The sequence below is a fragment of the Saimiri boliviensis genome, chromosome 1 (genome assembly GCF_048565385.1).
Source record: "Saimiri boliviensis isolate mSaiBol1 chromosome 1, mSaiBol1.pri, whole genome shotgun sequence".
NCBI lineage: Eukaryota > Metazoa > Chordata > Mammalia > Primates > Cebidae > Saimiri > Saimiri boliviensis.
Genome location: NC_133449.1, coordinates 196,729,592 through 196,752,739, shown reverse-complemented (window position 1 = coordinate 196,752,739; position 23,148 = coordinate 196,729,592). Strand labels below are relative to the sequence as shown.

The window sequence follows — 23,148 nt, the reverse complement described above, 5'->3', positions numbered from 1 at the left end:
AGGGTGAGAGAGACCCTGTCTCAAACAAAACAAAACAGAACACCCTAAAATAATCCTAATTCCTCCCTTTTGTCCCTTGTATCATTGCTGTCATTCGTTTCACTTATATGTAACCATATATAAACATACATGTACAGACACAAAATATATACACATATAATCAACTACATTGTTGCTATTATTTTGAACCAATTGTTATATGTAGATCAATTAAGAATATGAAAAATAAAACTTAAAAAAGTTTTTCTTAACCTTCATTTATTCCTTCTTCAGAGTTCTTTCTTTCAATATGAAGATTCAAGTTTCTGGCCCATGTTATTTTTCTTTCTCTGTAAAGAACTTAAAAACAAATTTCTTGCAAGGCTGTGGTCTACTGAAAACAAATTCTCTCAATTTGTATTCATCTGAGAAAGTCTTCATTTCTCCTTCATTTTTGAAAGATAATCTTGCAAGGTACACAATTCTAGGATGGTGGGTTTTTTTTTTTTCTTCTCTCAATTCTTTGTCTCCACTCTTTTCTTCCATTGTTTCTGAGGAAAACTTGGATGTAATTCTTAACTTTGCTTCTTTGTAGGTAAGGATTTTCCCACCTCTGGCTTCTTTTATTATTTTTTGGAAGATCTCTCTGATTTTCTGTAGTATTTCTTGGTAGTATTTAACGCATTTATGCTTCTGGATGAGCTAGTCAAGTTTTTAAAAAAATCCTAGGGGCTAACATGTGTATGAAAAGATGTTTTCTTTTACTCACAGTTAAAGAAATGAAAATAAAAACCATTATATTTTTCAACTATAGATTGGCAGAAATTAAAATAATTGATGATACCAAGTATTTGTATGGGTGTTGGAAGGCAGCTCCTCTGCTTTGTTGCTTTGTTGGTAGGAGTATAAATTGTTTTGGGGATTTGTACATAGTACAAATTTTAATTTTTTAATTTAAATTAAAAATTGATGTACTTTTTGACTCAGTATTTTCACTACTAGTGATTTTACTACTAGTATATATATCTTTCCAAAACTATGTGGAGACAGGTGTTTATTGCAGTGTTGTTTATAATACTAAACAGCATCAATAATAAACCTAAAAAACTGGAAATTACTTAAATGTTTAATCGTTTGTTAAATTATTGCATATCCAGAGGATGGAATACGCAGCTGTTACTAGGTAGATCTGGTATGTTATGTGAAAACTGCAAATTACAGACATTAAGTACAATCATCACTTTGTGTGGATAAGAAAAGTTCTTATATACACAAATATTCTGGGTTGTGTAAAGATTTTTTTTTTCCTTGAAAGATTTCATAAGTAATAGTAGTTACTTTTATGGAGAAGATATAAGGGCAATGGTGGTAGGGGGTAGGTAAGATTTTGATTTTAAATCTTTCCAACTCGTGTGAATTTTATTTATAAAAAAGTGCAATCCTGGATTATAGGCTATTTTTTAAAATGCTTTTCATTATTCAAAAAATCCCAGTGGAATTTTGATTTTTATTTCATTGACTTTATGGAATAATTTGGGGAGAAATTAACATTTTTACAGCATTGATTATCCCCATCCATGAATATGACGTATTTCTTTATATATTCAAGCCTTTTATGCTTTTTTCAGTGGCATTTTATAATCTTCATGTAAACCTTAAATATTCCTGGATAAATTTGATTTTTGATATTTTAGCTTTAGTTTTTATTGTGAGCAAGATCTTTTTAAATGATGTTATTTAGCTGATTATTACTAGTTACACAAATGTTGTTGATTTTATGATTATTTTATATTTGGACTTATTACAGAACCTTTTTAGTTCTAATGGTTTTTCAGTTGATTCACTTAGATTTTTTGTAGTATATGATCATGTCATCTTATAGTATTTTAAAACTTTTGTTTCAGATTCCTCAGTTCCTTTTAGATGATTGCTTTAAAAATGGTATCCCCTGCCGTATATTTTGTACTCAACCGAGACGATTGGCGGCTATTGCTGTGGCTGAAAGAGTTGCCGCAGAGAGAAGGGAAAGGATTGGTCAAACAATTGGTTATCAGATCCGATTAGAAAGCAGGTAAAAACAGTCCTCATGCATCTAGTCTTTTATTATGCTTAAAAAAGAGTATATGTATTTCACTAAATATCGAGAGTATGTTAATTGAAAAGTTGAATGATCATTTTGCTCCAAGTAAGTCTACATCAGGATGTTGAAGTGTCATGTCTAAATCTAGAGAAGTTTTGAATGGTTTGAAAAAGACTTTGAACCACAGAAAAAAATTCCATTTCATAGTTTCATGATCATAGTTATTTTACCTCTTTGAGCCTCAGTGTCCTCATCTATAAAATGAGTTTAAGAAAATCATCTAGAGCACAGGTTTGAGGTGAAGTTTATAGTGAACACTTAATAACTTTTAGGGGGTGAATTTATTATTGGTAGTAGTCCAAATTGAGCATCTCACATCCAAAAATCTGAAATCCAAGATGCTCAAAAATCTAAAACTTTTTGAGTGCCAACATGACACTCAAAGGAAATGCTCTTTGGAGCATTTTGGATTTTTGATTTTCAGAATTGGGATGCTCAACTGAAGGTTTTCTAAAATCTAGAAAAATACAAAATCTAAAACCCTTTCTGTCTCAAGTATTTTGGACAAGGGATACTCATCCTGTAGTATTAGCAACGCCTTCTTGACAAATAGTACTATTTCTTTGTTCTCAGTAGTGATTAAAAAATCTGGTTCCATTTGTAACATACTTTATCACCATACAAAAAGTACTTAAGGTTTCGTTTTGTTTTTAGAGCATAGGTTCTTTAACAAAAATACATCACTTAATATAAAAGGCTGTTGTCAGGCAGTCTCACATAACTGCAAAACCACGTGTCTTTACCAATAAACTGTACATACCAGTACACTATTATATTAGTAATGTTTATTAAAGTGTGTATGAGGCCAGCATTTAATGTGATTTATGTTTTAGTTACATAAAAGACTTGAAATTGTGCACTTTTTTTTTTTTTAAAGGGTTTCTCCGAAGACACTTCTGACATTTTGTACTAATGGGGTATTGCTTCGTACATTGATGGCAGGAGACAGTACGTTGTCAACTGTGACACATGTTATTGTGGTAAGAATATTGCTGAATTTGTCATATGTAACTCACATATTTAAACACAATTTAAATTGCTTAAAATTTAAATACATAGGCTGTTTCAGGATAGCCTCAAAAAATTTAAATACATAATTACATTTTTGGAATAGGGTAGAAAAGAGAACCAATTTATTCTTTTGAACAGACTATAATGATCAAGTTATTTTTTGTCTATAATTATTAGAAATATTTTGTATTAAATAATAAAACTATTGGGCTTTATGGGGGAAAATTAAATAAGTATGTAGTTTTTAAAAAATGTGCTTTTCATATATAAAAATGATGCATGTACTTAGAGTTTTCCAAAAAAGGTGAATTTTCTTTTATCTCCATACTTGGTCATTTGATCCTTTTATTAATATCATATATTTCCCAGTGATAGAGGTATACTTCATATTCATTTAACTCCATGGTTAAGCTGCCAAATTAACTAACTTCTGATGAACTAAGTTGATGAGTTTACCCCTTTATTAAGGAATTCTAAACTTCTATCTAGTTTGTGTCAGAAAAAATTAAAGTTTTGTAACCTTGGAATAGCAGCTTTTAGAAACCTATGCAAATCAAAGAATGTACCTGATAAGCCCTGATGCTAATGGAAACATATTTAAATAGGTTTTATATGTATTAAAAGCACATTAAATTGGACTTATAATTTTTTGTACTTTTAATTCTATGAGAAAAATGGTATAGATAGCTCTCTGTATCTGTAGGTTCCAAGTCTATAGATTCAAACAACTGCAGTTTGAAAACATTAAAAAAAAATACTGTGTGTATACTGAACAGGTACAGACTTTTCTTGTCATTATTCCCTAAATAATATAGTGTACCTGTTTACCTAGCATTACATTGTATTAGATATTATAAGTAGTCTAGAGATTATTTAAAGTATATGGAAGGATTTGCACAGGTTTTGTGCAAACACCATGCCATTTTTTTTTCTTTTTTAAATCAGGGACTTAAGCATCCATGAATTTTGGCATGGGGGAAGGTCCTGGAACCATTCACTCACAGATACCAAGGGACAACTTTGTTCAATCTACATATTATTGTTAATGTCTAATTATTTCTGAAATGCCTATAATACAGAATTTTCATGAATATTGATTGGTCTTGTCCACATTTAATTTGAAGTAGTGTAAAACCCAGCAGTGCCATTGTTTTAAAGACTTAGTGATCCATAATGTTTTAACTGTTTCATGGTTTTATTTCTGTTTACTATAGGATGAAGTACATGAAAGGGATCGATTTAGTGATTTTTTACTTACAAAGTTAAGAGATTTGTTGCAAAAGCACCCAACTTTGAAACTAATTCTTTCTAGTGCTGCCTTGGATGTAAATCTTTTTATAAGATATTTTGGAAGTTGTCCAGTGATATATAGTAAGTTAAATTGTAAGATTTCTTCTATAATTTTTATGAAAGAACACTTTTGAACATTATTTATTCTAAGAGAAATTGGGGAGTGTTCTGAAGTAGAGATAGACTTAATAGTAACTTCTTTCTGTTTTCAACTTCTTTTCTGTCAACAACTCTTTGGTATTATGTAGTGAGCTGAATTCTCTTACCTTAAAAGGAACATGCTTTATTTTCACTTTGCTCTCTCCCTTAAATTGTCCTGTAGCTATTTCCCTTTATTGGTAGATATCTTTAATGAGTAGTATATACTACCATGTTTTACTTAATATTCACTTCTGAAAATGCTAAAACAACTTTTGCCCGTGTCCTTTATTAAAAACTGATTTTGAATTGGGCATAGTGGCTCACGCCTGTAATCCCAGCACTTTAGGAGGCCGAGGCAAGTGGATCCCTTGAGGTCAGGAGTTCAAGACCAGCCTGGCTAACGTGGTGAAACCCTGTCTCTACTAAAAATACAAAAATTAGCTGGGCATGGTGGCAGGCACCTGTAATCCCGGCTACTTGGGAGGCTGAGGCAGGAGCTTGAACCTGGGAGGTGGAGGTTGCAGTGAGCAGAGATCACGCCATTGCACTCCAGCCTGGGTGACAAGAGTGAAACTCTGCCTCAAAAAAAAAAAAAAAAAAAAAGGCAAGAAAACAAACTGATTTTGCCACCAGTCTTTAAAAAAATGATAAGTTCCTCTTCAAAAAATTCAAGTTTTGTTTACTTCAATGAAATAATACAAAAATATATAGAGAAAAAGTTAACAATTTCCCCTATCCTTGTTCCATGTCCTACTCTTCTGATTTATGGATGTGAACAGTGTTGTATATATTTGTTCTTACCTTGTCCATGCTTATACAAATGTATGCAAATATGTACATATTTATAACATTTCCAAAAACTGGTTTTATAAAAATGAGCACATGGCTAATACATTATTTGCCATTTGCTTTATCATGAACAGTTTTCCAGTTTAGTAACTCTGGATCTAGTTCTTTATTTTAAGCAGCTGCTTAATAAAGTATTTCATAATATGGATGTATTGTGATTTATTTAACCATTTCTTTATTTTTGGGCTTTCAAGTTGGTTCTAGATACCCCCAACCCCTGCCAACAATGTTATAATGAGCATTCTTTTACCCATATCCTGATGTACTGAATTTCTAGGGATAAATTCCTGAAAGTAAATTTGCTAAGTAAGAGTATATCTACTTTTAATTTTAGCAGCTTTTGCCATTTTACTTTTTAGTAGGCTAAAATGATTTACATTTCTGGTGTATGGGGCCAGATATCCAAGGACTGTATTTGACACTTTTTAATTTTTTTTTCATATCCAATATAATACTGAGTTCTATGGATTTTACCTCCTGACTAGCTCTAGAATTTGTCTGCTTCTTTTCAGTTTTCGCTGTTATTAATCGCATTCAGGTTAACCTGAACTATTGTAGTAGTTCCTACTTGGTTTGGTGTAGCCATTCTGTTTTTTAAATCTATTCTCCATATTGCAGCCAGAGTGGTCTTTTCTGAAGCAGAATTCTGATGATGTTGAGTACTTTACTGAACTTAAATCTTTGAATTTTTGCCAGTGTTGTTTAAGATTAACCTAATTGCCAACCTAATATTCAGATTTTAGGCAAAAATATTACTGGTTGGCTCTCTTTTTTTGTGAAATGCTCAGATGCTGTAATTCGTTTGATAACATTGCTTCCTGATTCTCATTCTATATTATATTCTGTACTTTTTCAGTCTCCCCTGTGGGCTTCTCTTCTTTTACGTGGTACTTAAATAGTGATGGTCTCTGGAATTGTTCCCTTGATCCATTTTTTCTATTCACTGTCTTCCTTCCTTCCTTTCCCACCATGCCTACCCTCTTGTTTCCTGCCCTGTGCTATATTCTAGGTATTAGAGATTCACAGTTTCCCTGGAAGCTCTCATTCATTCCCTAGGCGTCTGTTTTTTCTTTTATACTGATGATTTCTGAATCTATATTTCAGTTGTTCCCCAGAGCTTTGGATTTGGATATTTGTAATGTGCCCCAAACTGAGTGCTTCATCTCTTCTGCAAAACCTATTTCTCTTCTTATGTTACCTGTCTTAGTTAATCATACTACTATTGGTTTAACCACCTGAATCACAAACCTGTAAGTTCTTAACTCCTTATAATAATCTTAGGTGATTAGGGACATCAGATCTGTACATATGCTAATTAAAAGCTCACTTCTCACTTTACATGCCTAAAACTGTTTCCCACCAGCAAACTTGTTCTTTTCAGCTTTCTTTGATACCTCAGAGAATGACATTATCATCCATTCAGATTTGCAAACCAGACATCCAAGGACTATATTTGACACTTTCTTATTTTTTTTCCCATATCCAATATGCCGAGTTTTATGGATTTTACCTCCTGACTAGCTTTAGAATTTGTCTGCTTCTTTTCAGTTTTCACTATTACTAATCTCATTCAGGTTAACCTGTACTATTGCAGTAGTTCCTACTCAGTTTGATGTAGCCATTCTGCTGTCTTTTAAATCCATTCTTCACATTTCAGCCAGAGTGGTCTTTTCTAAAGTAGAATTCTGATGATGTTGAGCACTTTCTTGATCTTACATCTTTGAATGACCTTTGTCTCAGGATAAAGATACAAGACTTATCTTTTCCTCTTAACTCATCTTGAACAATATCTCTCTCCACTCTCCACTCCCACCGTTTTTCTAATATGTTAGCCTTTTAGTTCCTTGAAACTTTATACTCCTTTCCAGCACAGAACTTTGCACATGCTGTTTTTAAATCCTCATTATACACTTTTCTTTTCATATGGCTTTGTTATTTTGTTTATCCTCTTGTTTCTTATCTTGTTTCTTATTTTGTCAGTAAGCATACTTTTCTTGATGCAGTCAAATTCCTCGTTATATACTGTCATGGTATCTTGTACTTTCATCTCACAGAACTCTTCACAACTCTATATTTACATTTATATTCTGGATTTTTGGATTAATTTCTGTCTCTTCTGCTAGCTTACCCCCAGGGAAAAGGAGATAGAAATTACCATTTCTGCTTATAATGCAAATGATATTGATGCCAGACACATGATAAGTAAATAGTAAACACTAGGGGAAAAAACCCAAGCAAATGAACAGTGTCTAATAGTTGTTTGTAAGTCAAAGTTATAGTTAAAAGGCAATATTATAAAAGTCACTTGAACTATGTAATTACTTTTGGATATTATACTCAGATTGATTAACTTGGGATTCTCATGTTTTTATGTGAATTTTTGCTAAGATGCAAGTTGAGTATTTAAGATTTTTTTTTTATTATTATTTAGTACAGGGAAGACCATTTGAAGTAAAAGAAATGTTTCTGGAAGATATTTTAAGAACAACTGGATATACAAACAAAGAAATGTTAAAATACAAAAAGGAAAAACAGCAAGGTAAATTTTTTAATAAAATAAATTACTATTGATAATGACTTTGGAATACAAAAGTGGAATTACAGGCATGAGCTACCATGTCCAGCTGAAACTTTTGTAGATGAAAATTATACATAATTATATCTCAAACAACTAGCATGGTGGTAGAAGTTCAACAAATGGGTTTCTACAAAGTGCTATATAAATATTGGTCCATTGATTTAAGCAATAGTTACAACATAGATAAAATACTCTGAATTCTGTACTTGCTTAGAAGTAAACTTATTAGTAGGACTTAACATAGATAAAAATACTCTTAATTCTGGACTTACTTAGAAGTAAACTTGTTAGATGGACTTGGAGCAATAGATGAATAGATGAATGTATTAGCCTTTTTTCATACTGCTGTAAATATACTATGTGAGACTGGGTAATTTATAAAGAAAAGAGATTTAATTGACTCACAGTCTGCATGGCTAGGGAGGCCTCGGGAAACTTCATCATAGTGGAAGGGAAAGGTGAAGCAAGGACCTTCACATGGCAGCAAGAGAGAGAAGTGCAAGTAGGGGAAATGCTAGATGCTTATAAAACCATCAAATCTCGTGAGAAGCCACTATCATGAGAACAGGATTGGGGAAACCACCGCCATGATCCAGTCATCTCCCACCAGGCCTCTCCCTCAATACCTGGGGATTATAATTCAGTTGAGATTTGAGTGGGGACACAAAGCTATGACATATTTTTTATTGAATATTTTTAATATATTTTTAAAAAGTAGCTACAGAATAAGGCCAACTTTTAAGTGATACCAGATTCTCTTAATTTATTTAAACAAAGGAATACATTTCAAAAAGGAAATAATTTGTCTACATGTTCTTTCTTTGATAATTAATTTAGAAGAGAAACAACAAACCACACTTACAGAATGGTACTCAGCTCAAGAAAATACTTTCAAGCCTGAATCTCAGAGGCAGAGAACTGTTCCAAATGTGACTGACGAGTATGACTTATTGGATGATGGTGGGGATGCTGTCTTCAGTCAGTTGGTATGACTTTCCTGGTTTTCCACTGATTGTGTGAAAATTGTGTAGATTAAAGAACATTTATGAGATTATAATTTTTTACTGCATGATTGGTAATTCTCTTGGTTTATCTTAGACTACACCAATTTTTCAAAGTACTTTTCTGGTTTGTTGTGCATTTTTTGACCATGAGATAGTATATAATACAGATATGCTTGCGGTTTTCTACCAGTATTTAAAGTTGCAATGTATCCAAATGAACTATACATGAGTTTTAAAAAATACTTTCAAAGAATATTTAAAAATTGTCATTTAACATCTTTATAGAGATGCATACTAAATATATATATTATATTATTGTATTATATGTTTATAAATATACTATATATTTATACTATGTAAACATATAGTGTAGACTTATTTGGGTCATGGAACAGCACTTTGACCATGTATATTTGTGGTTCTTAAGACTAGCTGTACATTCTCTTACCTGAGGAGCTTTTAAAGCCCTGTGGAGTCTGGCACCCCACCACCAAGAGATTCTGATGTGCTTGCTCTGGTGTGGGACCTGGCATCAGTGTTAAAAAGCTCCAGGTGATACTTCCCTTGATGTGCAGTTGGGAGAGAGAACTACTGAGGTGTAGGTACATTTAACAACATCCTATTGGAAGCACGGTTAACATTGTGACTGGATCATAGTCTTTTGTTTACAAACTCATTCTCAGATAAAAATTGGGTATAAGGATAAGATACCATGTTGTGAGTGATAATGTTTCTGATGTAATGATAAATTTTTTTTTTTTTTTTTTTTTTTTTTTTTTTTTTAGATGGAGTTTCGCTCTTGTTACCCAGGCTGGAGTGCAATGGCGCGATCTCGGCTCACTGCAACCTCCACCTCCTGAGTTCAGGCAATTCTCCTGTCTCCTGAGTAGCTGGGATTACAGGCACGTGCCACCAAGCCCAGCTAATTTTTTGTATTTTTTTTTTTTTTTTGAGACGGAGTTTCGCTCTTGTTACCCAGGCTGGAGTGCAGTGGCGCGATCTCGGCTCACCACAACCTCCGCCTCCTGGGTTCAGGCAATTCTCCTGCCTCAGGCTCCTGAGTAGCTGGGATTACAGGCACGCGCTACCATGCCCAGCTAATTTTTTGTATTTTTAGTTGAGACGGGGTTTCACCATGTTTACCAAGGATGGTCTCGATCTCTTGACCTCGTGATCCACCCACCTCAGCCTCCCAAAGTGCTGGGATTACAGGCTTGAACCACCGCGCCCGGCCCAATTTTTTGTATTTTTAGTAGAGACGGGGTTTTACCATGTTGACCAGGATGGTCTTGATCTCTTGATCCACCCGCCTAGGCCTCCCGAAGTGCTGGGATTACAGGCTTGAGCCACCGCGCCTGGCTGAAATGATAAATTTTTTTATCTCAAAGCTTTTGTTATAGTATCATAGGATTAGTAGTCCTTGTGGCCATGGTGGTCATCTTAATGTTCTTTGCAAGCAAATTTTACATTGTTAGGTACTTTGTGATAATTTATGATATTTGCTGTTTTTTGTAGACTGAAAAAGATGTGAATTGCCTTGAACCATGGTTAATAAAGGAGATGGATGCTTGTCTTTCTGACATATGGCTACATAAAGATATCGATGCCTTTGCTCAGGTCTTTCATCTTATTTTAACTGAAAATGTTAGTGGTAAGTTTATTTTAATTTTAAAAAATTACCCTTGCAGTTATTTACGATGTAAGTGTAGTTCAATCCAAAATATATGTACTACCATTAATTACACAACCAATAATTTTATTTTTTTAGGAGAACTTATTTTATTTCAAAGGTACAAATCAGGATCTTATTTGTAGCATAGTAGAATAAATATTGTGTTAAATCAGAGACTCTTAAGCTAAATTATCCATTGTAGTTTGAAGAGGTCTGTGATTACATGATAATTATGTGCGAAATGCTTTTATGTGTATGCATTGTACATATACTCTTGTCTTTCATTTCCTTGGAAATGATTTAGATGTCAAGTATTTATTCTCTTACCTAAACCCCTCAGCATTATTATTGTAATTATTATTGATCACTCTCTTTTTGAAATATTTTACTCCATTAACTTCTGGTATTTCATACTTGGCTTATTTTCTTATTTCCGTGGCTCTAATTTCTTGGTTTCCTTAGCAAGATCTTTTTCTTTTTTTCTGACCTGTAAATGTGAGATCTCCTAGGTCTCAATCCTTAAGACCTTAATTCTATTCATACTTACTCCTTAAGTGGATCTCAAATAGTCATTGCTTTAAATATCTATTTTAAATGACCCCTAATTTTATATCTCCAGTCTTTACCTCCCCCCTGACTTAAATACACCTGATCACTTGATATCTCCAGTTGGATGTCTCTTAGGTGAATAAAATTGGATATGCCTCAAACAACTTCTGATCCTCTCCCTCCCTACCTTCCTCTAAACCTGCACTTTCCTTGTGTTTCCCTTTTCAGTGAGTGGTCACTGTCATTCACCAAGTTGCTAAGGCAGCAAAGGATACAGAAAGTCATCTTTGACTTTGCTCTCACACTGCACATATAAATCATTAGCAAATCCTGTTTACTTTGCATTCTAAAATAAATCCTGACTATGACCACATTTCACTCCCCTAGTCCAAGCCAGCCTCTCTCCTGGACTATTGCAGAAGCCCATTAACCATTTCTGTTTTTAAGTTACTGTGGTCTGTTCTCCACAGAAAAATAAGATTGATCCTTTCACAAAGGAAATTGAATCATTCCGCTTGCTTGTTCTTAATTCTCCCAGGCTTCCAATTATACTATGGATAAAAATCAAAAGTCCTTTCCATGATTAGGCCTCTGGCTGCCTTATTTTCTGTCACTCTCCTTCTTGCTCACTGTGCCTAGGCATACTTGCCTCCTTGATAGTCTTCATTTATGTCAACACATTCCCATCTTTGGGACTTTGTTTTGTTGTTTCCTATGCCTAGAAAATTATCTCCACAGGTAATCACATGGCCCATTGCCTACTTATTTAGGTCTCTGCTTATATATTGCCTTCTCAGAGAGGGCTTTTCTAATCACCTTACTAAAATTGTACCCTTTTGTCACTATATCTCCTTACCCTGCTTTATTGTTCTTTATTGTATTTTCATTACCCATTATGTATTTTTTATGTTTCATTACCTATTTAATCTACTAGAATGAAAACTATATCAAGGCAGAAACTTTGTCGGTTGTACTTACCTCTATCACCAGAGGTTCATGGTTTAAGTGCTTAAAAATCTTGGTTGAATAATGACATTACTTTTTTTTTTTTTTTTTTTTTTTTTTTTTTGAGAAGGAGTCTTGCTCTGTCGTGAGGCCAGAGTGAAGTGGTACAATCTGGGCTCACTGCAATCAACCTCAGCCTCCTGTGTTGAAGCGATTCTCCTGCCTCAGCCTCCTGAGTAGCTGGGACTATAGGTGCATGCCACTGCACCCAGCTAATTTTTTTGCGTTTTTAGTAGAGAGGAAATTTCACCATGTTGACCAGGATGGTCTCCATCTCCTGACCTTGTGATCGCCCACCTCAGCTTCCCAAAGTCCTGGGATTTACAGGCGTGAGCCACCATGCCCGGCTGAATAATACTACTTTTAAGCATCTTTACCACATGATAATCTGTTGGCATGTGTTTGGTGACAGGAAGCTCACTAACTTTCTTTTGAATTTGGATTGTTTGAATAGTTAACTTTTTATTATGTTGATGTGAAGTCTAACTACATAGCTTCTGCCTTTTTCTTCTTCCTCATATGTATATATGCCTGACAGATACGTATTTATGCATCACAGACTTCTAGGTATATGAAGATGGTTATTCTTTTGTTTTTTTTTTTTTTAATTTTTTGTTTTTTGGGGTGACTATACCTATTACTTCAACTAGTCTTTAATATAACATGATATCTGGTCCCCTCCTTCCCTGGTCTGCCTTCTCTGGATATGTTCTATTTTATCCCTTTTAAAAAGCATAGTATCCAGTTCTGAGTGTTAATCTCTTAGTGACTATCTTAGCCTAAAACCTACTCTTTACTTACATTAATTCAGCCAATCCCATTGTCCTAGTGATTCCTATTATCTTTGAAATTTATAGTTTTTTTTAAAAAAAACTTATTTTATTAAATTAATCCCCTTATCATGTACTTGTTTTGAAGTTTTTTGAGCTTGAGACATTCTGTTTATTCATTTTAAATTTTATCTTAGATTTGGCCCATTGTTTCTGCTTAACAGTTTTAAAAAATTTTAATTGTTATTTGTTACATTAATAAGCTTTCTCTGTTTATTAATTTGAGGTGCCCAGGTAAGTTACCAAGCTTATGGTATGCTATAAGGGACTTTCGGTCAATATTTGGGTGTGATGTTAAGCAGTCATAATCCTACATATCTTCTAATCTAACTTCTTAAAAAATAATTTTTTTCTTTTTATAAATGTACATTGGCTGTTATTGATTTACTTTTTAAAGCTTGTGATTCTTTTTTGTTTCATTTCGTTTTGAAACAGGGTCTCACTCTGTCACTCAGGCTGGAGTGCAGTGGCGCAAATGTGGCTTACTGCAGCCTTGACTTCTGGGCTCAGGTGATTCTCCCACCTTAGCCTCCAGAGCTTTGGATTTAGATTTCTAATATGCTCTGAACTGAATACTTCATCTCTTCTGCAACACCTGTTTCTCTTGTTGCCCAGGCTGGTTTCAAACTTCTGGGCTCAAACAACCTACCCACCTTTGCCTCCCAAAGTGCTGGGATTACAGACATGGGCCACTGTGCCTGGCTTTCATTATTGATTTTTTGAAAAATAATTGATCTCTATTTTTAAAAGTAACTTTTTGTATTTGAAAGTGTAGATATTCATTCATTTCCAGTTTTCTGGCATTCTTTCTTTTCCATTCTTTTAAAAATATTAACTCTGAAGATTTTAGCAATCTTACTTGAAAGTTAAGGAATTTAAATTCTGAAAAAAGTGGCTTTAAAATATTTGTGATGCATTTAAATATTTAAGTATTCTTAGCTTTCTTTTTGGTATTTCTTTAGTGAATACTAGACTATTAATTTGATAATTGTCATCCTGTAGACTCAGGTCTCTCCTCTGCTCTTACATACATTTTATACATTTCCCAGAGTCTGTATTCTAATGTCTTTTAGCCATAGGAAGAAAAAAAAATGTTATAGTAGCTCAATTATTCACTTCCCATGTTTTTATTTCACTTCTAAAATCTCAACCCTTTATTTGCACCAGAACTGAAAATATGTCATATGATTTAGGAAACTCTGGGCTTCATAGATTTCTTTTTAGTACCATCATTTTTCCCCGATCATGTAGAAGCAGCTAGTAATTAGTTAAGGGTTAACATTCTCTGTCATACTTACTGTACTAGTCATCTATTGCTGCATCACAAATGATTCTAACACTTAGAAACCTGAAACATTTATAATCTCACATAGTTTCTGAGAATCAAGAATTTGGGAGCAGTTTAGCTGAGTGGTCTGGCTTGAAGTCTCTCATGAGGTTGTGGTTAAACTGTTGGTAGGGGCTGCATTAATCTGAAGGTTTTTTGGGGCTGGAGGATTTGCTTTCAGGAAGCCTCACTCACATGGCTTTTGGCAAAAGGCCTCAGTTTGTTGCTGGCTGTTGGCAGAATAGCCATGAGTTGTTGTCAACTGCCCGTCTCAATAGGGCTGCCTTATTATCCCTGTGATGTGGCAGCTGGCTTCTCTGAGAGTGCTTCAAAAGAGAAAGAAAAAGAGCAGGCAGGAGGTTGTAGTTACTTTTTATGACCTAATCTCCAGAGCTGCACACCACCTCTTGCGCTTTATTCTGTTCATTAGAATGAGTTACTTAGTCTAGTTTATATTCAGGGAGAAGGGAATTGTGTTCCAGCTCTTGAAGGGAGGAATGTTAAAGATGTTTTAAATGTTTCTTATTTATTCATACCCTTCTGCTCAAAATATGCACAGTTTGTTCTCCAAGGCCATGAATTGAATATTCCGTTGAAGTAGTAATTTTCATTCAATGAGTACAGATCAAAATAAATTGATCTTTTAAAATGCTTGACCATCCCAGACTTATTGAATCTGAATCTAGGAGTAAGGTATGGCTATCTGTGGTTTTAAAAAAACAAAGCAGAAACAACAACAACAAACCCACCTCCAAAAACAAAACAAAACAAAATCCCAAAACAAAATCAAAATACATGCCATTATATATTTGTCCAAATCCATAGAATGTGCAAAACCAAGAGTGAATCCTAATGTAAACTATAGACTTTGGTTGATGTGTCAGTGTAGTTTCATCAGTTGTAACAAATGTTCCACTCTCGTGAGTGTGGCTAAGCATGTGTGGGGGCAAGGGGCATATGGGATATATTTGTATTTGCCTCTCAGTTTCGCTGTGAATCTAAAACTTTCTCTAAAAAAATAGTCTTTAAAAAAAAGCCTGAGGCAGTTTTCTTGTAAGTCTCTGCCCCACTTTAAAAGAACACTGATTTATATTGATAATGGATACCATGTTTCAGAGTGTTTATGAAATAGAATATAATTGAGTATACATACCGTATATGAAAGATTAACATTTCCCTTTTGTAATTATCTTAAATTTTACTATAGAGGGTTTTTTAATGAATTCTTTCTGAAGTCACCAGTTTTGTAATTTAAGCAAATTAGTGCTAAGCAATTATATTGAATTACTTGAGAAATATATTCTAGAAAGTAACTTGAATAGAATTTTATTTTTCTGATGTGAGCATTTTATGGGAAATAAACTTTCTGTCAGTGTTAATACCATTCAGCATCTTATAAAATAGCCTGGAATGGGGGATTAAAAGCAAAGTAAAATAACAACAAAAACATTGTCTCAAACTTTGCATTTGAAGCTTTTAAGTATTTATTACTAGTTATTGATGAAAATTAACTTTTTAATTATTTAATTAAATCTTGTCATTTGGTGAACAAGGTAATATCTAGATTTAGGAAGATGATTTAAGGTTATACAAGTTAGTAGCTTTCCTTTTCTGTTGAAATAACATAGATGAGCTTAAAAAAGTTTAACAGTGATCTTTCCTTCTCCTACCTTCCATGACAGCCTTTATTCTAGTTACACTAGACCTATCATAACAGATTGCCATAGATCTAAGTTAAGGGTTATTATACAGTGCTGTCATTATGTAGTTAAAATAAGGAGCAAGTCTCAGGCTAATTATCCTGACAATTCTGCTATTTCAGATTTTTTAAAGAATGAAAATGGTTTTAAGTAGTTTGGAAATTTAAGTTTTATTTGTCTTTTCCTTTTTTTAGTTGATTACAGACATAGTGAAACCAGTGCAACAGCTCTTATGGTTGCTGCAGGACGTGGTTTTGCAAGTCAAGTAGAGCAGTTAATTAGTATGGGAGCCAATGTCCACAGTAAAGCATCAAATGGCTGGTAATTTTAAACTATATTGATTCTTCATATATCTTTGTATAGCTACACATGTCTTTTTTGATTTCTTATGTTTGTCTTTATATTAAAATTTATTGTGTAATAATTGCTGGTGAATTTCTATTTTAATGGATTAATAATTTTGAATGACTTGTTTTTTGACAGTAATTTATCTTATTTTTTATTACAATTTTTTTTTTAAAAGACAGGGTCTTGATATTGCCCAGACTGGTCATGAAACTAGTTTTACAATTTTGATAACATTATTTTTTTACATCCTTTGAATTTTGGCAGGATGGCATTGGATTGGGCTAAACACTTTGGGCATACTGAAATTGTGGATCTTCTAGAATCTTACAGGTAAAATTTTATACTATTTTAAATTAATTCTACCTGCTTTTCAAAAAGAGCTTCATCATGTGAATTATGGACTATACAAATGTAGACTCTTTGTAGTCTCTTATCCAGAGATTTTTTTTTTTTTTTTTTTTTTTTTGTAATTCTAAGAAAATTTTCTGTCTGATCTACCAGGGTATAATATTTATCTTATTTTAAATTTTATTTTAAGAAATCAGAAGAGGGATTTCCAGTTAAACATGGTAGATACAACATAAGTGTTCATCTCTGCATTTTCTCATACCTTTTACATTTCTCAAAACCTCACTAAAATGACAATGAAGCATTATAAAGGAATTCAAAAGGTGTAAGCCAAAGTCAAAGAGAATGGAAGAGGACTGGGCAACTGACAGAACATGTTAATTTTGAGATGAAAGATAGATTGATTTAGCAGAACTAAGAAAACTCACAGTGCCAATGAGAAACACTCATTTTTGCTTTGGAACTGCTTAGAGGCTCATTCAGTGACCTTTGAATGAAACAGTAAAATAAAGGGTTAAAAAAATTAATAGAATTAGTTAAAATTCTCTGTGATGAATATTTAGAACACCTGATCTCCTCCTTCCCCGACATCAGATGATATTACATCCCATCTTGACAGAAAATGGGTAGTATATTAAAAAATATCCAGAGAGGCTTTGGACTTGGGGTTATCAGGCATAATGGGAGAAGTAGGGGTGAGGTGTCACACAATACAAGGGTTTTAGTGAAAGTCTACAGAACGAAAATTGAGGTAACCATTTATTCCCTTCCTCTGCTGTCCACTGCTGCCTTTTCCTGTTTGAAGTTCATATTCTTTGGCAAAAAAACAAAAAACAAAAACAAAAACCCGTTAATTCTTTTCTGGAAAAAGTAAACTAATTGTGGAGAAAAGATTTGGAATTATAAGAGGTTTGGTGTTTCTTAAATGAAATGACTATTCTTAGACCACGTGACTGTTTATGTCCACCTGTGCACATAAAGATTTTTGGTGCTTTACTCTTTAAAAAATGAACAAACTGCAAACATTTGATTACCAGGCATTAAGGGGAAAAGCACTCATAAATCAAATGAAACAAAGTAAACAGTAGCAACAAAAAGCTCTGGAATAAAGATGAAACTAATCATTAGTTACCAAAGAGAAAACTTAGAAAACAAAACTGTAATAGAATATATTGCATTCATGAAATAAAAACAATGTGTTATTAAAAAGGAACAGAACACAAATCTTTGTTCAGATTTCATCTTCATAAGGCCTACTCAAATTTGCCCTATCTGATATTGCATTTTACCCCCCCATACTGTCCATCCTCTTTAACCTGTTCTACCTGTTCTTTTTTCTTCATAAGCCCTACCACCCTCTGACACACTGTATAATTTACTTATTCACTATTTTTATTGGTTTATTATCTATCTCTTCTCCCTACTAGAATATAGTAAGCTTTTTGTCTGTTCTAGAATGGCAACTAGATACGATAAATGTGCAGTGCATATTTGTTGAATGAATGAATAAATAAATAATTCTTATAAATTAAAAATATGATAGCAGAAAAAAAGAAGAGTTGCAAGATAAAGTTTAGAAAATTGCTTACAGAGTAGGAAAATTGTAGAAAAAGGATAAGAAAATTTGCTTCCTATGTACCCCTTTATTAGGAAACTGTTAGAGAATGTGCTTCACAAAAAAAGAAGTAAAAACAAAAACAAAAAATGGGGAGAAAAAACAGTGTAGGTCCAGCACAGGGGATAGGTGAAAGGAATGCTCAGGATGGTGGTACAGAGGAGTGTTTTGATGAAAGCTGTGTCTAGTAGGCCTGATCCCATAGGGACAGAAGATGTGGGGCTCTAGAGGGAGGTCTCTGGGGGAAAAATTTACCTGAGATTTTCAATCATATTAAAAAGCTTTATGAATCTGTTGGAGAATTTGAGAAGAATTCAGGTAACAGTAAACTGAGCAAATAAAAATTAAACAGTTGTTACTCTAGGAAAAACAAAAAGTTACACAAGAAAGGAGGTGTAATTATAGTACATTATTAAGCTAATCAGTAAATGTTTACCTGGTCATAGTAAATTAAAGTAAAGGCTGAATGAAGATTTAACAAAAATTGTAGGAACTGGTGTGGGTGGAAAGTGTAGGGAAGTGGAGGTGGTAACCTCATTTTTCATTAGTTGGAGGTTCACAGATAATGACTAAATTGTTAAAAAATAGCTGAACATGCATGTTGCTTAGAAATTTGACAGCAAATACTAAAAGAAATAGCTAAAACAATAGAATAGTCCTAAGCAACGTGACTAAGAGTTTTTGTTATAATTTCTATAAAACCAGTTATAAACACTATGTATATGTATTGCTTTGATTTAACAAAAAAAGAAAAATCAGAATGGTAATACTTTAAAAATCCTGTAAAACCAATCTAATTAATTTTCTTTTAGGTAGAGATTTTAAATAAGTTTAGATTAGATTAGATGTGTAAATAAATTATGAAGCTCTTAGATTTGATATTTAGAGAAAATTTTGAATATATATTTTATAATAACATTTTAGCTACTGTTTTCAACCTTTTGGAGACTCAAAAAAGAAACAAATGGAGCCTGAAGTTAAAATATATTTAAATATCTATTATTCAATAACATATAACATGTTTTATTTGACCTGGGTTTTTGTACTTAATTTTATAGATGTAAAATTGGAAATGTAGTCTCAGACATTAGAAGAAATAAATATTTCAAATTAGTTGTGACATTGAGTCCCAAAATTGTTTATAGGTTTAAATGCTATTTCTGATACAGTAGGTTTAGTTGTCATTTCAATAATAGCACCCAGAACTTGCAGTCCTTTTATTGTTAACACTTTGAATGTTCCAGATATTCTTACAGTGTTAAGTATAAGCTCACTAGATACTACAGATTACCAAGTAAAGCAGTTATCTGGATAATATTTTAATTATCCCAGCTAACTGGGCTTTCTTTTTATTTGATAAATCATGATATTTTCAATTATAAATTTCAAGTATTTAAAATTAAATATATTATTATGTTTGCTGGATTACTGATAATTTATATCCAAAAGTTATAGCTTTAAACAGAGAATATAATATCTTCTTCATTTATATGTTAAAAATTAAAAAAAAAAAACAACTTTGTGTTTTAAAGTAGATCTTTTTTTTTTTTTTTTTTTGAGACGGAGTTTTCGCTCTTGTTACCCAGGCTGGAGTGCAATGGCGCAATCTCAGCTCACCGCAACCTCCGCCTCCTGGGTTCAGGCAATTCTCCTGCCTCAGCCTCCTGAGTAGCTGGGGTTACAGGCATGCTCCACCATGCCCAGCTAATTTTTTGTATTTTTAGTAGAAACGGGGTTTCATCATGTTGACCAGGATGGTCTCGATCTCTTGACCTCGTGATCCACCTGCCTCGGCCTCCCAAAGTGCTGGGATTACAGGCTTGAGCCACCGCACCCGGCCAACTTAAAGTAGATCTTAAAATGTAAAAGAGCACATTATTAAGGTGTAGAAGTTTAGTATTTTCCCTGCTTAAAACAGTCTTTCATTATTTTTCTGCTAAATTATTGAAGAGAGATTGGATTCAGTTGAACTTCCTAGAAATTCTGTTGGTAATTACTAGTGACGGCAATAGTTTACATTTTTACATGAAAGATGAAGAAGCAAGGCATTTATTTCAGTAATTTATGTTGATTCTTGCTTTTGGAAAATATCATAATCAACATGCCTTTAGTATAGAGTTATCTGATTAACAGTCACGTTAAGCTGATACCTTGGAGTTTTTTAAAAATGCGAACTATACATCAGAATATTGTTTATTAATAGGAAACAATTAGACACAACCTATTAAGAAAATACAGATGATAGTTGAAAGTTTGTGTTTTTAACAGTTTTATTGAGATATAATATACCATATAATTCACCCATTAAGGTGCACAATTCAGTGTTTTTTCATATGTTCACAGACTTATGCAATCATTACCACAATTAATATTAGAACAGTTTCATCACCACAAAAAGAAACTTATACTTATTTGTTATCTCTCCCTATTCTGTGTCCCCCAACCGCCAACTCTCCTAGGGCTCCTCCAGCTCTAGACCAACCACTAATTTACTTTCAGTTTCTATAGATTTGACTATTCTGAACATTTTACATAAATGAAATCATGATACGTGGTTTTTGTGATTGGCTTTTTTCAGTTAGCATAAAATATCCATGTTGTAGCATTCTTTTTGTGACTAATACATATTCTATGGATATACCACAGTTTGTTCATCAGTTGATGAACACTTAGGTTGTTTCCACTTTCTAACTACTATGAATAATGCTGTTATGAATATTTGTGTACAAATTTTTATGTGGATATATTTTTTTCATTTCTCTTATATATACACCTAGGAGTGGAATTGCTGGGGCATATGGTAACTCTATGTTTAACCTTTTGAAGAACTATCACATTGTTTCCCAAAGCAGCTTTACCATTTTACATTTCCACCGGCAATGCATGAGGGTTTCAATTTCTCTGCACCCTCTCCAACACTTGCTATTGTCTGTCGTTTTGATTGTAGTCATCCAATTGGGTGTGAAGTGGTATTTCATTGTGATTTTGATTTGCATTTCCTTGACTACTAATGATGTTAAACATCTTTTCATGTGCTTATAGGCCATTTGTATATTTACTTTGGAGAAGTGTCTTCAGATTGTGTTTTTCTAAAAGCATTCATTGCCAAATTTCACTTTGAATATTGTGCTTGAAATCAAAACATGAATCATATTATGGCTAGGACATTAAGTGTCACTTACCTTCCTTAGGGGATATTGGAAATTTGAAGGACATAAGGGTCACTCTTTTTAATGGAAATTGACTTTTTTTTTTTTCTTTTTTTTTTTTCAGTGCTTCACTGGAATTTGGAAATCTAGATGAAAGTTCTCTGGTTCAAACAAATGGAAGTGATCTCAGTGCTGAAGACAGAGAGCTCCTGAAAGCTTATCATCATAGTTTTGATGATGAAAAAGTAGACTTGGATTTGATCATGCATCTTCTATACAATATCTGCCACAGTTGTGATGCTGGTAAATAAGTGTTGTCTAAAAGAACTGGAGCAAAATGTATACTTTAAGAATTAACATTTTAAGTGTATAAATTTTTATATAATTGCACTGATAATAACAAGCAAATAATCTTGTGTCATCTTACAGTTTACCAGCACTTGAAAATGTGATAAGATTTTTAGTATTCTGTTGATTGCCTCTGATTTCACAGTAAGATTTAATATTAAAAAGTCATTCTTCCCCAAGGTGCAGTATTAATTTTTCTCCCTGGATATGATGAAATTGTTGGACTAAGAGATCGCATCCTGTTTGATGACAAGCGGTTTGCAGACAATACACATAGGTAAGGGCTAAAGCCTTACATCTGTTGCTTAAAATAACATACAGGTCCTGTAGTATCTTTTCTCTTTCAATCGTCTGCAGATATCAAGTCTTTATGCTTCATTCAAATATGCAAACATCCGATCAAAAGAAAGTATTAAAAAACCCACCTGCAGGTGTTCGAAAAATAGTAAGCTTCATAAAATCTTCTTTTTAAATTTTTTATTATTTGTTCTGTTTTCGTATTAACTATAAAGTAATATCTTGTTGCAGATCCTTTCCACCAATATTGCTGAAACTAGCATCACAGTCAATGATGTTGTCTTTGTTATTGATTCTGGTAAGGTGAAAGAGGTATGTATGGGTAAGTTGTAGTTTTACTTAAATGAAGAAGATTAAGTTTTACCTCAACAGATGCTTTTATTTAGTTAGTTAGTAATTTTTCTTTTAATTTTGCCTGTACTCAAGACAGCTTGGACCAACACATGCTTTTATAAGCCCAGAATTTAAGAAAAATGTCTGGTAGATAAATTTAAGATACTAAATATTGATTTTACTAAATATTCTGCTTTAAATAATTCAGTATATAGAATCAATTTTTGTTATTTTAACAAAACATACAAAAATTTAGCTCTGCTTACCAAATACTAGGAAGAAAGTAAAGGGTTTGGTTAGTTATAGTGAAAACATTGTCACACAGTATGGGAATTTGATTACATACTTTTTATGTTTTCTTCCTACATATGGACATGGATTATATCCTTGTTCACTGTTATATCTTTAGTGCCTCACATAGTGCAAGTGTTCAAAAGATACTCAGTTCAAGAGAACCATGCTGAAAGGAAGCAAATAAATAAATAAACCATGGCATAGCCAGCATCTAAGTTGGACTTAACACTTGCTTTTGTAAAAAAAAAAGTTTCGTTGGAACTCAACTCCGTCTACTTTTATCTTTTGTCTATGGCTGCTGCTTTCACACTGCAAGGCAGATTGGAGTATTTGTAACAGAG

The 23,148-nt window shown here is 33.1% G+C and overlaps 1 protein-coding gene across 1 annotated transcript in view; it reads left to right on the top strand.

The window, feature by feature from the left end:
* Nucleotides 1-23,148, top strand: part of YTHDC2 (YTH N6-methyladenosine RNA binding protein C2) — a 79,593-nt gene that overhangs the window by 16,990 nt on the left and 39,455 nt on the right. Inside the window, exons 5-16 of the mRNA XM_003920690.4 lie at nt 1,884-2,050; nt 2,997-3,099; nt 4,345-4,501; nt 7,842-7,949; nt 8,826-8,974; nt 10,508-10,643; nt 16,270-16,396; nt 16,688-16,753; nt 21,660-21,838; nt 22,064-22,160; nt 22,241-22,328; nt 22,412-22,492. Coding sequence (XP_003920739.3) covers nt 1,884-2,050; nt 2,997-3,099; nt 4,345-4,501; nt 7,842-7,949; nt 8,826-8,974; nt 10,508-10,643; nt 16,270-16,396; nt 16,688-16,753; nt 21,660-21,838; nt 22,064-22,160; nt 22,241-22,328; nt 22,412-22,492 — 1,458 coding nt within the window. The remainder of the gene's footprint in view (nt 1-1,883; nt 2,051-2,996; nt 3,100-4,344; nt 4,502-7,841; nt 7,950-8,825; nt 8,975-10,507; nt 10,644-16,269; nt 16,397-16,687; nt 16,754-21,659; nt 21,839-22,063; nt 22,161-22,240; nt 22,329-22,411; nt 22,493-23,148) is intronic.